Here is a 14960-nt window from a genome sequence, read left to right on the forward strand (position 1 = left end):
AAATAGAAAATATTATATATTTATTCACACTTCTAAATGATCCTAAGCTTCCAAATTAAATAAACAAATGTAATTTTTTAATTTACATAATGTACTTCAGATTGGAGATATTTAATAATTTTTTTGAGAATAGGTATTAAGATTCAACGGGGAAATGTTGCCAGCATATTCACTACCTTCCAATTCAATCGGTAATATTTTTCCAGTAACAGTGGTATTGTTTTTTTATTTTCTAAAACTTTTTATATTTGCATAAGTTTTAATATATATATATTTTTTTAATAATAACATATAATTTTGTTAAAACGTTGTATAATGAGAAAATTTTACTAATAAAAATGAAATGAATTCTTAAAACATTAAAATTTAATGCTAGATAAAATGGCGATTAAGCCTTAATTATAATAAATTGTGCAACAACCTTACAAAACAAATGTTATTGTCTTTTCATATATTTATTACAGATTTTTTTAATAAAGGGCTTAATTGGCAACTTTTATGTTGCTAACAAGATTTGTGACAGGTTTCTGTAACTACCTGAAGTCTCCAACAAAAGTTTTTATTGTGGTCTTGTTGCTTTGTTGATTCAACATCAAAAAAAAAATCACCAAAAATTACGAACAGGCAAGAAATCCGTTGCTAACATAGAAATTGCCAACTACTGCAGTACATACTCACCTTTAGGTATTTATGAATACATTAAAAATAATTTTAAATATATATATATATATATCACACTGATTTTCACATACTTTGGTTTCATTAAAATAAACTAAAAATAATTCATCATTTTAAAACATTCATAAGAAAGATTTCATAAATACGACCTGGATTCGAGGTTTTTGGCTTGTTCTAAAATTCATCTGGAAGACTATTTCCTTCTAAACATGAATTTATTGTTTTAGGTATTTCATATTTCGACCCAAATTTTAGATGACCAATGTTCTCAGTGTGAACTTGAATTGTTGTGAGTTGCCCGTTACAATAATTTAGCTCGCTGTTGACGCGTAACGTGACAGTTCTGGCAACACCATACCGATAGCCTGTAAGAATTGACCAAACTGTTAGCGTATTAACATTACCGTTCACGTCAGGATGGGTGAATTCAAGATGTGGAGACAACTAAAAATATATGAAGGTATTTTAAGCATTTAGACCTTCTAAAGAATATTACACTTAAAATAATCTATTTACACTTATGGCTATATAATTTTTCTATCAACTTAACCTAACTTTGAAGTTAGGTTGCTATCAGGTTGCACTTTCAAAATACTTTTTATGATAAGCTACCGGTTTCCACCAACCACAATTAAACTGTATTTATGAAGATATAACATCAACACCAGCATAGAGATTTCAATATATGATTTAACCTTTTCTTGTCATTAAGTCATTAAGTTTTTCCGGTTTTTTAAGTGATGAGGTCACTTTTGCTTACTGTTTCATAAAACCTGCCATTACATTTAAGATATATTAATCATTTCTCATATCACTAATTCGCCACCATGGAAACTAAGATGTAGGTACCACCTACTCATCAGATATTCTACCGCCAAACAACAGTACTCAGTATTGTTGTGATTCGGTTTGAAGGGTGCCTGAGCCAGTGTAACTACAGGCACAAGGGACGTAACACCTTAGTTCCCAAGGTTGATGGCGCATTGGTGATGTAAGGAATGGTTAATATTTCTTACAATGCCATCGTCTTTGGGCGGTGGTGACCACTTACCATCAAGTGGCCCATTGGTTCGTCCGCCTACCGATATCATAAAAAAAACTCCTTCTTCAAACCGGAACATAATAATACTAAGTACTTCTGTTTGGCGGTAGGTTATACTATGGGCTGAAATACCGGTAAAACACATTAACGTTACCTTTGCAAAAAAGTATTCGCGCGATTCTGCAAATGAATAGGTTTGGCAACGTTGCGTTTTTAACGTTATGTTAAAACGTAATCTTGTATCATAATTTCGTTCTGATTGAAAACGATATGCCGGTTGAAGTACCGATACAATTATAACGTTATTTTAACGTTATGAATTCCGTTTGAGATAACGTTTAAGAACGTATTACCTAGCCAGATGGGCTAGCAAAGCCCTACCCAGTATTGTAAATAAAAAAAATAGGATTCTATAATTATTCAAACAGTCACCTTACACAAGTTTCAAGTCAGTATGTGACAGTATACACAAATGGTATAAGCAGTCAAAAAAGCCCACAACACTTGATAGCAACAATTTACCACACATTTAATTATTTATACATAAAATATGATACCTCATTAACCGCTCGATCGTCTTCGTTCTGGTATTGAACGTCCAGGTCGGAGCTGTCCACGCTGTTCTCCCAGTCCTCAGACGACTCAATCGATGATGCATCGAGATCCATCTCATCTAAAACGCCAAACCAATTGTATTAGTGAGACCTGGAGGTTCCAAATGAGCTACACAATGAATCATTTGGGAAAAATGAATCGTTTCTCGTAAAATGTAGTACTTTTCAAGTTTTTTGGATTTGTTGGTGAAACGTTATTTAGGCTATAAGTAAAGAAACAGCCAATAAATGTTCCATTACTGGGATAAGGGCAGATTTTGAGGCCTCATTTTTGAAAGGTTTATTCCATAATAAAAATGTGGTAGATTTTTATACGACACCTGCGGATTGCTCACGATGTTTTCCTTGAATGAATTATAAACACAAATTAGGCATTTTAAAATTAAGTGGCTTACTGGCGTTAAAGCCTGGGTTCAATAAATAATTTTCCAGAACGTTTTTTAGAGATGTATGTATATTATACGATAGTTCCACAATATTCTTGTTATATGCGAAAATTGCATTGTATCGTTGGATCCGCTGTTGCCGGGTAATTGTCCTACTACCTATGATAGGGTCTGGATGTCTGGGAGCCGGCACGGCAGGCAACCGCAGGGCCGTTGCGTTCATAGCGAGCGCCTGCGTCGCGTGTCGACTGGACGAAGGAGTCCCCAGATCCGCATTGTCACTACGGAGCTGGTCTTCCGAGTACCGGATTTGGCCACTGTCCTAATATAAAAGTTATTATTGAGTTACATTCAATAGCTCGAGTCAGGATTATTTGCTCCTTTTACATCGAATTTTGGACTGTATTGAGGATTTCAAATTGTAATTAAGTTTTATGAATTGATTGAGAAAAAAATCCATAACAAATTCGCCGCCCTGAGCTAAAACCTACACAGCCTGCTGGAAGAGCCACTACCGTCACATGATTAGCTACGTCTCATATTAGTCTCACCTTTTAAAATACAAGGCTTATCTATAAAATACTATTAAAGAGGAGGTCATTGATTCAAATGGTTTTCAGTTATGGTGACTATAACGACTTCGAAGGTAAACCATAATCAAGTCAAGAGGGAAATAAACCGAACGCAATTCACTTTTTGCTTAGTAAAACACCCTAAAATGCGTCACGATGAATTCCTCACTAACTTAAGACAGCACTATTACTAAACATGCTTTATCATTAAAATAATTTATAAATGTCAATCAAAAGATTAAAAACATTTCTTAACAATGAGCTTGCCAGTGGAGTCGAGTTAAACCGTTGCATAGCTGCGTTAAAAAACATTTCGCCAATGTTGTACTTACATTACTGGTCACGTTTGATATCGGATTGTATCTGAGGTCAACAGTCTCCAGCACGGGCAGCAAGCTGGCGATGAAGTCAGGGGGCAGGTTGGTAATCTAAACATCAACTATTTTGATAAATATTAAAAATGATTACAGTGGACAAAATAACGATAGTCGCCATGATGAAAGAGACGAAACTAGGCTAGCAATTGCACAACCGTGGTTTGCAAATCATTCTTTCGATAAAGCCACTCAAAGTGCTTGCGATAAAAATAAGTCCATAAAGAAAATCATCCAAATTTTTTATTTAATGAGCCACATTACGACACAAATATGTTTATAATATCAAGGTTAACGAAAAAACATAAAAACAGATTAACTTGACCGATGCACTAAAAAATAAACTATTAAACTAGATTGTATTTTTACTAGCGTAAAATGTACGTACGATTAAATTGAATTAAACTGATACAATTCGCCATAAAATGAATTATGTAGTATTTAAAAGAAGAGAGATAATATCTTAGTTCCCAAGATTGGTGGCGCATTGGCTATGTAAGGAATGGTTAATATTTCTTTCAGCGCCATTGTCTATGGGCGGTGGTGACCACTTATCATTAGGAGGCACATATGCTCAACCGCCAACCTACACCATAAAAAAGTAGACATTTAAGACAGATGAGGAATATAAGAATTTGACCAAATAAACTATACTATACTATAAAGATCTAATAACGCGCGAAGGCACGCCCCTCCATATTCAATTATTGCAATAGTGGATGACACACGTGCTTACAAGATGTCTTTGTGTGTGTTAGACGACTAAGCGTAAAGGTAGCAAAAAAATTTAAAAAGATTATTTTGTTGAGTTTATTTTATTAAAAATTAAATAATTCAACGTAGAGGGGCGGCATTGTTTGTGAGGGTAAACCGCTTCGTTACGTAACGCGTTACGGCGCCAGTCTATCTAGCTTTCCTTTCTCTTACGCATACGATAGCGGTAAGCAGCCAATACTGAGACTAATAATGTACACAAAATTCTAATGTACATATTCAATAATTGTAACTAAGAATAAAATATATTTTATAATCAAGAAAATGTTTTTTTAATAAATAACCTTTCCTTACATTATCATATTAATATAAATAAAATTTAAGTAAAAACCTAAGCTTTTCTCAAGATGAACAGTTTTAATATTAAATAGTTCAACATATATTCGTTTAAGTTATCACTTCGGTCGGGTGTCTCGAGACGCATGTTTAGTTTCTTTTTTTTTTGTCAAAGAAAACTCTCAATGTACCCGGAATTAAATTAATTGGCGTTATTTATTTTAAATCCGGCTATATTGGATTGCCGCCCTATTGGACTGGTACAGTAAGGGGAATAAGTGCATCCTGTACTCACTACAATGTACAGTGTACACTCTACGCACACTAATAAACTGTATGTCCTGCGTGTTTGTATGGTCCAGTTTAAATAGTGGTCGAAATTAGGTCAGTTAAATTTTGGCAATAAATATTTAATTTCGCATGATTTTTGAGACACGGGAGTTTAACCACTGCCAATTTTCAGACTCTCCTCCCCCTTCAAGTCACGAGATCTAGATAAACACATGGAGCATTCGAGTGTGTTATATATTATATGTAGAGTTAAATAAATACCTGATTGTAACTAAGCTGTAAATACATGAGGTTATTGCATTTGAGCAAAGAAGTCGGGAACTCCTTTATCCTGTTGTGCTTAAAGTTGCAGTGGACGAGGCTGTCCATACGGTCCATGTTGGGAGGCAGACTTTCTATTTCGTTAAACTCAAGGGTGAGCCATCTAGAACATGATCATTACCATAAATGAAAATTAATATAATAATACAATATGTAAAGCAATCAACTCAATATATATATATTTTTTTAATATTTTCAAAGTATTTAGACTATGTACTGAGTTCTGGCCTATGAAATCTGTAAACCATTGGTTGGTTATATGAAAATATTGTAAATATAATTAAATTATTAATATGGAATTATTGTGCATTTCAATCTTGAGAAATTAGATGATTTATATTATATCTAGAGAGACTGTCAAAGCTGAGAATACATAAAAGAAACGGCCAACTGTTAGCCACTAAGTACACACATACTAGTAAAATTGTATAAGGTTTGGCGAGTGTCCAGCATAGCTGTCACACAACCAAGATAATAAAGTTGGCTCATTTATTTTAGTTCTTTTGTACAATCTAAGCTTGAGACACTTGTTGGTTTGTTAAAAGAAAAAGTTACAATTCATACATACTCATAGCCTACTTGAATTAATGGATCTAAATATTTTGAAAATAGAATTAGGAATCTAGCTGACCATGGTAATAATAATAGGGATTAAAAATACAATTACTTCTGGCAATAAAACCTCCTTTGTTATGATGATTATATACACTTTTAGAGCATTCAATACATTATCAGTAGTTTTTGAAGCTACATTGATAAATAAAATATACCCACTTAAAGTACCTGAACATTATAATTAAATTCACTTAAGAGTATAATTAAGCACACATTTAAATTAATTAATAATAAACACACTTTTATTGTAAATTATCAGTTTAATATATTAGCGCTGTACTATAAAATAATCAGTGTTTTAAATGTAATCATAATATAATTACATATACATCATTGTTATTGTTATCATTTATTTTTGAATGCTTAATTTACTACATATATATTTGCCATTATGAAAGTGCATTTAAAAAAATATGTTTACTGAAATGGCAGTAAATAAAATGAAGGTTTTTTTTTGTTGAGAATAACTACTTAGTTATTATATCATTAAACATACCTCAATTTTGTTAACCTCGTCATCTCTTCCGGTATACATTTCAATTCATTACCCCGAGCACCGAATGTGTCTAATTTCGTTAATTTACCGATCTCCTTTGGTATTTCCACCAACCCCGTCCTGTTACACCAAAATGCTTCCAAGCTTTCCAATTCACCAATCTCTGGAGCCAGTTCCTTTAGCGGGTTGTAGCTAATGTTTAGATTAATGAGATTTTTCAAATTACCAATTTCAGGCGGTAAAACACTTATGTTGTTATAATCAAGAGTCAACGTAGTCAAGTTTAATAGTTGGGTGATTTGTACCGGGATCTCAGTCAATTCGTTGGTGTGTAGATAAAGATATTCGACGTGAGTGCAAGTATATAAAAGGGGAGGAATATCTGTTATTTCGAATGAATTTAAAATGACCCGAGACTTCTTTTCTGCAATAGCCTGTTCTATTACCGCCAGGATATGATTCTCACGGATGAATTTTAAAATTGCACTCATTTTGCGTCTATTTTTGGTTACATTGCTGTTGTATGTTGAATACTGCGTTTGAAAAATATTTGTGACATTGACAATCACCTGATACTTAATTTATATAAAATATTGCCATATAGAAATAAAGATTTCTACTATATCGCATATTTTTTTTACGAGTATGATTATATTTAAATAGGTTTTCTATTTGTACTTGGATAATAAGTGAGACATACTAATACATACAGTAATTTTTCGTGAGTTATTTATGTATAATTATATTTTCATTACAAAGAATCGTATCAATGTATACGATGCGTGCCGAGAAACCTGAATTTGGTATTGATTTTTCAGTTCCAAGCAATGAGCATGTCACTAAATATTGTCGATACTGCTTGAAATAAACAAATTTTCTTGAGTTCAAAAATTACTGTGAACTGTTTCATTGATAATTTGTGATCCTTTAAAATGATATTAACTACAACTAAATTGAAGATAATGCGAGGAGTGCTGACAAAAGCTATGATGTTAATTTTCTTATTATATTCATCTCTTTTATGCGACACTGAAGGTAAATATACTTTTTACTTTTAATTATTGCCTTTAATACTTTTTACAAGTGTTAACTTAAAATCATTTTCGCAGCTTTACCACAAAACAAAAGTTTCCATCACATCCGAAGGCCGAATATTGAAGATTCTTCTTTTAACAATCAAAAAGTAGCCACTTATCGGTCTTTCCAGCCGATAGCAATTAAATATCATAAGGTGTATCCAAGAGTGGAAGACCGAACAGATTATGATATTAATGCATATGATTCGGAGTACGGCGGTGTAGTCGTTTCTAACTTTACGTCTTCCATATATGAAGATAATCCTCCTTTGTATCCAAACCCTGAAGTGCTGGCTAGAAGTAATCCAGGTAAAAATATGTAAAAGATAATTCGTTCTTTCTGAATTTATAAGTAAATGTACTCGTTATTTTTTTTATTTCAGTTATAAAATATATTAAGGATTCGGCTATGTTTTTTATTTTAGCACAATTAAGTAAATTTATTGAAAATAAAATATCGGAACCGGACGTTGAATTACCAGAAGACTCTTTAGGTGATGGAGATTTAAGGGAGCACAATATCATAGACAGTGTTACGTATTTGTACGGATTTAATTCATGTCATGGTGGCAGAGATGAATGGATAGTATTGGTAAGTAATATAAAATGTTATCTTTAGTATATCTTTGACTTAATTTTTGTGATATTTTCAGGATAATAATGTTATTTTTAGCAATATACTATAAACTCCTTAATATTGATATGTTGACCTATGGTTTCTTGTTCAGTTTGAGGAGTTTTGGAGCTAAGTCTATTTTGCTACTTCAGTGCGGGTGGTTAGAAAGGTGTGGCAGAATCATCGAATCGACAAATGCCAGTTTCTTCGCGATGTTTTAAACTATCAATGTGTCCTATTTACGTTTACTTAGATAGCCCATCTTGGCACATTGAGCATTGTATTATATTTTTACCTATCTCCTCTAGTACTATGTTCATTTTCTTAACTACTAAGTTAAGGCGACGAGCTCGATTCTCGAAATGCAAATATAATGAGTTCCTGATCAAATCTAATTTTACTGTTTATTTCTCTAAAGGTAAAAAATGTAATGACCAAAAATTCTTCAACGTTTTTTGCTATACGCGTCTAAATCGTTATATAAGCGACCTTTTTAAGGAACACTCTGTTGTTGTATATTCTTCGCGAAGATTAATGTTTAAGTTTCGTGTTTGAAACTGTGTTTAATTTCCATAGATCTTCATCACTAGTGGCCTAGCAATAATAATACCCGTAGCAGCGACAATGTGGTTGATGTGGAGTCAATACACTTCTGAATTCAGGCGGAACAGCAAGATATACCCGATTGTCATAAATTTATGCTGTTGTCTCGTAGCTTGTACATTGATTTATATACAAGCTGTTGTGGTAATTACTCTTTATATCTCTATAAACTTGATTTATAATACTTTTATAAATGAACACAGCTTTCTTTCCGGATTTTTTTTATTTAATTTAGCTGGAAGATTTCGATTGAGATTGTTATTTAGAAGTCGAGGTGATCGCTTGAATTTATTTTGCTTATAGATTATGTTGAGATATTGAAAATTTATAAAGCAAATAAATTTTGTTAATGCACGGAATTCCTATGATTTGTATCTGATAGTTATATGATAATTATATTGCGATGAAATCAAATTGAGGACTGTTTTGAAATGGTTTAAAATAGAAAAAAAATAGATGCAATTATGCGAAGTATCAATTAACTACGTGCCATGATCTCACCCGAACATTCCTCCTACTCAAAAGCCATAACAGTGGAACCATTTAAGCTTTCCCGTCTAGCACATTCAAATAAGTAATTACTAATAAAAATAATTTCAACCAGGGTGCGTCTTCTCCAACGCAATGCGAAAAGATCGCTTTAGTTTTGCACTATACACATATTTCCTGTGCGATGTGGATAGTTGCTTTAGCGGCGGCTGTTGCAGAATATTGCGTCTGCGATACGCTATTGCCGTTAAAATATAACTATTTGTTGGCTTATGGCGTACCTGCTATAGTAGTAACGGTGAGTATGAATTGTAATTAAATAAAAAAATACCCATTGCATTATTTTCATCGATTATGAGGTGTTCTTGTTAGGAACTACATTTTGAGTTCAATATCAATTATATTAAGCGATTTTTATTACTGATATTTAGTACTGACCAAAATCATTGTTTTTTTTTTTATAGTTCAATTATGCACTATCCATGGAACACTATGAAATAAAACATTATTGCTGGATGTCTATCGAAAAAGGAATGGTGATGGGATTCATGATACCAGCCATGATTTTAATTTTAATAAACACGGCAATTGTTATTGTCGGCTTGCAAAGTGTCAATAAAAAGCAGACGGAAATGTTGACGGCGAAAATTCATGAATTGGTTGAACATCATATGACAAACTGGCCGAAAACTATGAGAGTCGAGGAAAATACAAATGGAAGTGTTGAAACACTGGACAATCTTTACACACCTGACAGTAGCAGAAAGAATACCGACACCTCCGATACGTTGGAAAAAGAATTTACATTTAACGAAGAAGAATGTAATTACGTTATCATCGAGGGGTCAAATAACGACGTTAACGGAGAATGCGGAAAGGAGGTAATATTCTTTTCCTTTTACTAATTTTTAAATTTAACTTTATTCATAATCTACTAAAATAGTAGTTTTTATATGTTTAAAAAATAAGGGCATTTTCAAATTAGTTAAATTTCTAGGTAAACGAACATTTCAAACAAATGTCAGACAGGGGCTTATTAAACATTATCTATATGGATAATTTGTCATGGAAATGGACCTGGAACACAGAGGGAAATGAATTGAAGACATATCTAAATTTATGCTTGGTTTTGGAGCCTTTTTTCGCGATTAATTGGGTGATGGGCGTGGTTGCGATCGAAAATGCAGCTCATTGGTCTACTCCTACCATTTATCTCATACTGGTCGTTTCCATGGTAAGTATTTATGAACATTCGGTTCGAAATTTAAATTAAGGCAAAACACTGCTAAACTATAAAACAGTAGTTTTTATATACTTATTTAAAATAGTCTAACCTCTTTTTACTTTGTTCATTTTTTTTTTATAATATAGGAATTCGTAAAAATAAAGAAAAAAGTAGTTGTGATATTTAATAGCCACGGTCAGTGGTTAAGTAGGTAACCTTCATAGGGTCAAGTCATTTTTTCCGTAATCGGAAACCTGTCGGTCGAGCCGAGACCACATTTAAAAAAAAAAAACATTTTAATACTGGAAAATGATATTATTGGTTCACTTTTATTATTAGGTTCTATTTAAATTAATATCGCTATTATATGCCCGTTGCAGTGTGATAACATATTTTATTTTTTCTACTTTTCAATTTGTTGATTGAATCACGTAAACTCGATATTCACTATTGGCTATTTGCAGTTTGGAACAATGATTCTTATTAGATTCAAAATAAATTTCTACGGGTCGCCTTGCGTTGCCCGTGGTATATGCCTAATGTTGATCTATACATATTTTAAGATAGATAATAGATTCAATAGCGAATCTATTCAAAGACCTCTCAATTAGATTAGATTTCGACAAAGCATCGCAACATTCGAACTCATATCCAGTAATAAAATAAAAGCCCCAAGCCCTTTGAGTAACTATATAGCCCTTTAGAGTTACCATATCCGATCATCCTAAGCACGTCCTAAACGATATTATCGACAGACACTGTATTACTGTCCATAGTATTCATTTGTTAAGAAACTCTGGAAGGACCAGCCTAACACTTAATCGCGCGAACCCTTAAGTCTCCCAAAATCTGTTTTGAGTACTTAACGCTATAAAAGATATTAGAGTCAACAGTAATACATAGTTTGAAAAAAGAAGAAACTGTTTATTAATCAAATAATAATAAATTATAGCTGAGAATAGTAAACAGCCAAAAATGTTTATTCATGAATTAGACTTACTAATTGATAGATTATTCAAGATCTCGACAAATTATATTGAACCAATGTTGTTTATTTGTGTTTAATCCTTATGTAATTGGAATAGAGTTATAAACTCGTCGTTTTAGAGAGTAATTTAAAATATAAAAATGCAGATAAAGATTCAATGGATTCTAATCCAAAATAGGGCATTTATAAGAATTACTATTAATAATTGCTACTAATACTACTAATTACTATTTATAAGTTATATCTTGTTATGTTTATTATGTTTTGAAATAGTACCCTACAATGTGAACAAACATTACGTTTTAGATATCAGTAGATTATCTAAGAGTTCTCCGTTGTATTTATAATCATACATATCTTTCTGATGTATTGTCAAATATAATAGAACAGTGTTAAATATTTAGACATAGACAATTTCAATATTTTTTTAATCATTTTACATATAATTCTTAACAGAGGTGTAATGATTATTATTATTTTCAGCACATTTATTTCGCTGCTACGATTTGCACGACGATACCGATCGTTCCGAACAAGGCTACGGTGTGTTGCGATGACGTTGTCGCCGAAAATCCAACTCTGCCTCGGATTAGGTATGAAATTAATTTCATTATATGAATAATGTCATTTTGAGATAAAACATTTTTGTTCAGATTTTCTCAGTCTCAGTTATTATATAACGCGTAGATCATCTTAACCGATGATTTCGGGTTCAAACCCAGGCAGGCACCACTGAAATTTCATGTGCTTAATTTGTGTTTATAATTCATCTCGTGCTCGGCGGTGAAGGAAAACATCGTGAGGAAACCTGCATGTGTCTAATTTCAACGAAATTCAGCCACATGTGTATTCCGCCAACCCGCATTGGAGCAGCGTGGTGGAATATGCTCCAAAACCTTCTCCTCAAAGGGAGAGGAGGCCTTTATCCCAGCAGTGGGACATTTACGGGCTGCTTATGTTATATCTATATTTTTAGTACTGTACACACCAACACTACACATTTTTATGTATAGGTTATATTAAAGATAGAAGCCGTAGAAGAGCTGTAGTAAAGATACGATCTGGTTACTAAGGATTTTTTATCTCAACAGGACCACTGACAGCATCCCTCTACTCGATCCCGTGATTCAGCAACCAAATGTGACGGTGGCACCGGCGGATACTATCAGCACGATCAGTATTTAAGAGAACAATGAATAATCTGGAATTTTCTATTGATGTTTGAAATCATCATGGGGCCAAAATGGCCGACTTGATATAATAATAAATTTGGTTTACATTTCAAAGTATAATATGTATAAGTGTACACAGGCACAAGGGATATGTATGAGAACTAATGCCCAGCAGTGGGCAGAGTATTGACCATGTCTGTTAATGGTCTAAGCTATATCTTTGTCTTCGGACAATTTAGACTACTTACCATTAAGTGGTCAATATTTTCGTCGGCTCTCGAGCTATCAATATCAAAAAGTTATTTACGACTAAATTATGCATATTAGTGTATTAAATGATAACGTTTTGGAATTGATGATGTGTTAATAGTTATTATAATGAAGTAAGAAAGATCTTTGAATAATACTCTAATTGGGCTGTATAAGAGCCTATTTAAATAATTGGCGCCCGACGTGGGACATTTCGAAATTCAGTTGGTTAAAACCAAAACTGATATTTGTAAAATACTCGAAATTTTTGAAACTATTTTTACAAAAATCTGACAGTATTTTAAATTATTTTAACAAAAATGAAAATAACAACTTATTGTTATCTCGACGTTAACGGATCGATTTCCGAAAAACGTCATGTTGTTGTAACTTTAAAAAACCTTAGCCGCAATGTCTAAGCTCAAATAAATAGAAGTAGAAAAGTTTGTCTGATAAAATAACACCATATCAAAATGCACACTAAAATAAGAAAGATAAAAGTATTATAATACAAAATATGATTGTTTTATTATTTTAGATGATGGAAACATCGGGTTTGAATGTATTTTAACATGGCAATAAAGATTTTGGCATAATTTTAATTAAATTTTGACATATTTACATACTAAATGTTTCTGAACTATAAGTAGAATATATTTAACCTTTAAAAGTTTCTCCATGTTCAGATTTTAAAAATATTCATAGCTATAGAGAGTTTAAGATTACAAAGTTTTATATATATTAACGCATGCGTAACTTGATCGGATGAATAGATGCTTTGATGTTCATAAATTTTCTTTAGATATCGATAAAAAACGTAGAGCATAATAATTAGTATGACGTAATATTTTACTATTAACCGTTTTGTTTTCAACAATGTCTAGTATCAATTTGAATACTCCTGAAACAACAATCAGAACACCATAGGAAAAAATAGTACTTACAATCGCTAACGGAAAAACTAATAAAATGTTCTCGTTCAATATTTTTAAAACTCTTCCATTCCTTCATGGTTTCGACTTCTGTCTCGTAAAACGGGACAAGCAATTTTATTACTATTGGCTACTGATCTTAATATTGGACTCTGACATTTAGGTAGGATCTCAGATTATAAAACAAAAGTTAAATGGAGCGCAGGGAACGTTAAAATGGAGCAACGAAATGAATTCAAATTATGAAGGCTTTGTTGTGTTTAGGAATTAACAATTTCGTATATGTTAATAAGTCAATATTTCGTCTTAACAAAAAGACGCGTCATTTCGTACTACCGAGAATTTGTATTTGCTTTTGTTGCTTCACATTAACGTTATGTTTGCTTAGTTTACCTTTAGCTTTATAATTCAAAAACATGGATGGAAAAAAAAACACTTTTTGAAAATAACGTAGTACATTTTTTTAAAACAATATTTCTGCAATGTAGTGTAATAAAGGCCTGACAATACCGAGAATTAATTTCCTATAATGTATTTATTAATTCTTTTCACAATTAACTGAGTTGGTCTATGAAATAAAATGTAAAAAACTGAGGGATCGTTGATGAAGTTGTTACTTTTGTAGTCTAACAAATTTACCGATTTTTAACGAACTCACCAAATCGATGTTAATACTAACTCCTAAATAAAATGTTCTTTTATAGAATTAAGTTACTATTTGTATTTTCAAATGCACAATTGTTATTTATCTGTCTGCAACCTGCCCTCAGATCTCATGTGGTATTCAATAAAAAGTAAAAACTTGATACCTAATTTAGAACATTTTATTATATTGTATTAGTAATTACATAGTGCATAAAATATTTTCTGTATTACTAAATATGAAAAAAAAAATGTCTTGAAAGTGTTTAATGGTAAGAAAATTAAAAACATACTTCTCTAAATTTCCATGAGTCAAGTATTTAGTATATAGAAAATAACAGCAAAATATTTTAAATGTAAAATGAATTACCCTTAAAAGAGAGGATATCAATGTATCATTAATTTTCCAAAATAAAAATATGATGTCACGTACCTAATTCTCTATGTAGTGATGGTAATTTAATCAAACTTTTGAAATCATTATTGTTGCTAAAAAGTAGTTAGTAATTCGTGATCTGTAGTTATTGTG

General features: G+C 32.0%; 2 protein-coding genes across 4 annotated transcripts; one reads left to right on the forward strand and one right to left on the reverse strand.

The window, feature by feature from the left end:
* Positions 1-306: 306 nt before the first annotated feature.
* Positions 307-6975, reverse strand: LOC125073994 (leucine-rich repeat protein soc-2). Of its 2 annotated transcripts, none has more exons than XM_047685146.1 (6): positions 6440-6975; positions 5269-5431; positions 3625-3720; positions 2880-3042; positions 2278-2393; positions 307-1061 (listed from the first exon to the last, which is right to left on the reverse strand). In XM_047685146.1, the coding sequence occupies exons 1-6, from the start codon at positions 6928-6930 to the stop codon at positions 990-992; spliced, it is 1101 nt and encodes a 366-aa protein (XP_047541102.1). In that variant the 5' UTR covers positions 6931-6975; the 3' UTR covers positions 307-989. The 2 variants fall into 2 exon arrangements, with proteins under 2 accessions (XP_047541102.1, XP_047541103.1); XM_047685147.1 differs by having other exon boundaries at positions 313-1043.
* A 310-nt stretch (positions 6976-7285) lies between these two features.
* LOC125073949 lies at positions 7286-14591 on the forward strand. Of its 2 annotated transcripts, none has more exons than XM_047685068.1 (9): positions 7286-7474; positions 7549-7824; positions 7899-8107; positions 8708-8878; positions 9339-9521; positions 9688-10104; positions 10221-10457; positions 11920-12029; positions 12528-14591. In XM_047685068.1, exons 1-9 carry the CDS (start codon positions 7372-7374, stop codon positions 12619-12621), a joined length of 1800 nt encoding a protein of 599 aa, XP_047541024.1. In that variant the 5' UTR covers positions 7286-7371; the 3' UTR covers positions 12622-14591. The 2 variants fall into 2 exon arrangements, with proteins under 2 accessions (XP_047541024.1, XP_047541025.1); XM_047685069.1 differs by having other exon boundaries at positions 7941-8107.
* The last annotated feature ends 369 nt before the right edge of the window (positions 14592-14960 follow it).

The sequence above is a fragment of the Vanessa atalanta genome, chromosome 26 (genome assembly GCF_905147765.1).
Source record: "Vanessa atalanta chromosome 26, ilVanAtal1.2, whole genome shotgun sequence".
Classification (NCBI taxonomy): domain Eukaryota; kingdom Metazoa; phylum Arthropoda; class Insecta; order Lepidoptera; family Nymphalidae; genus Vanessa; species Vanessa atalanta.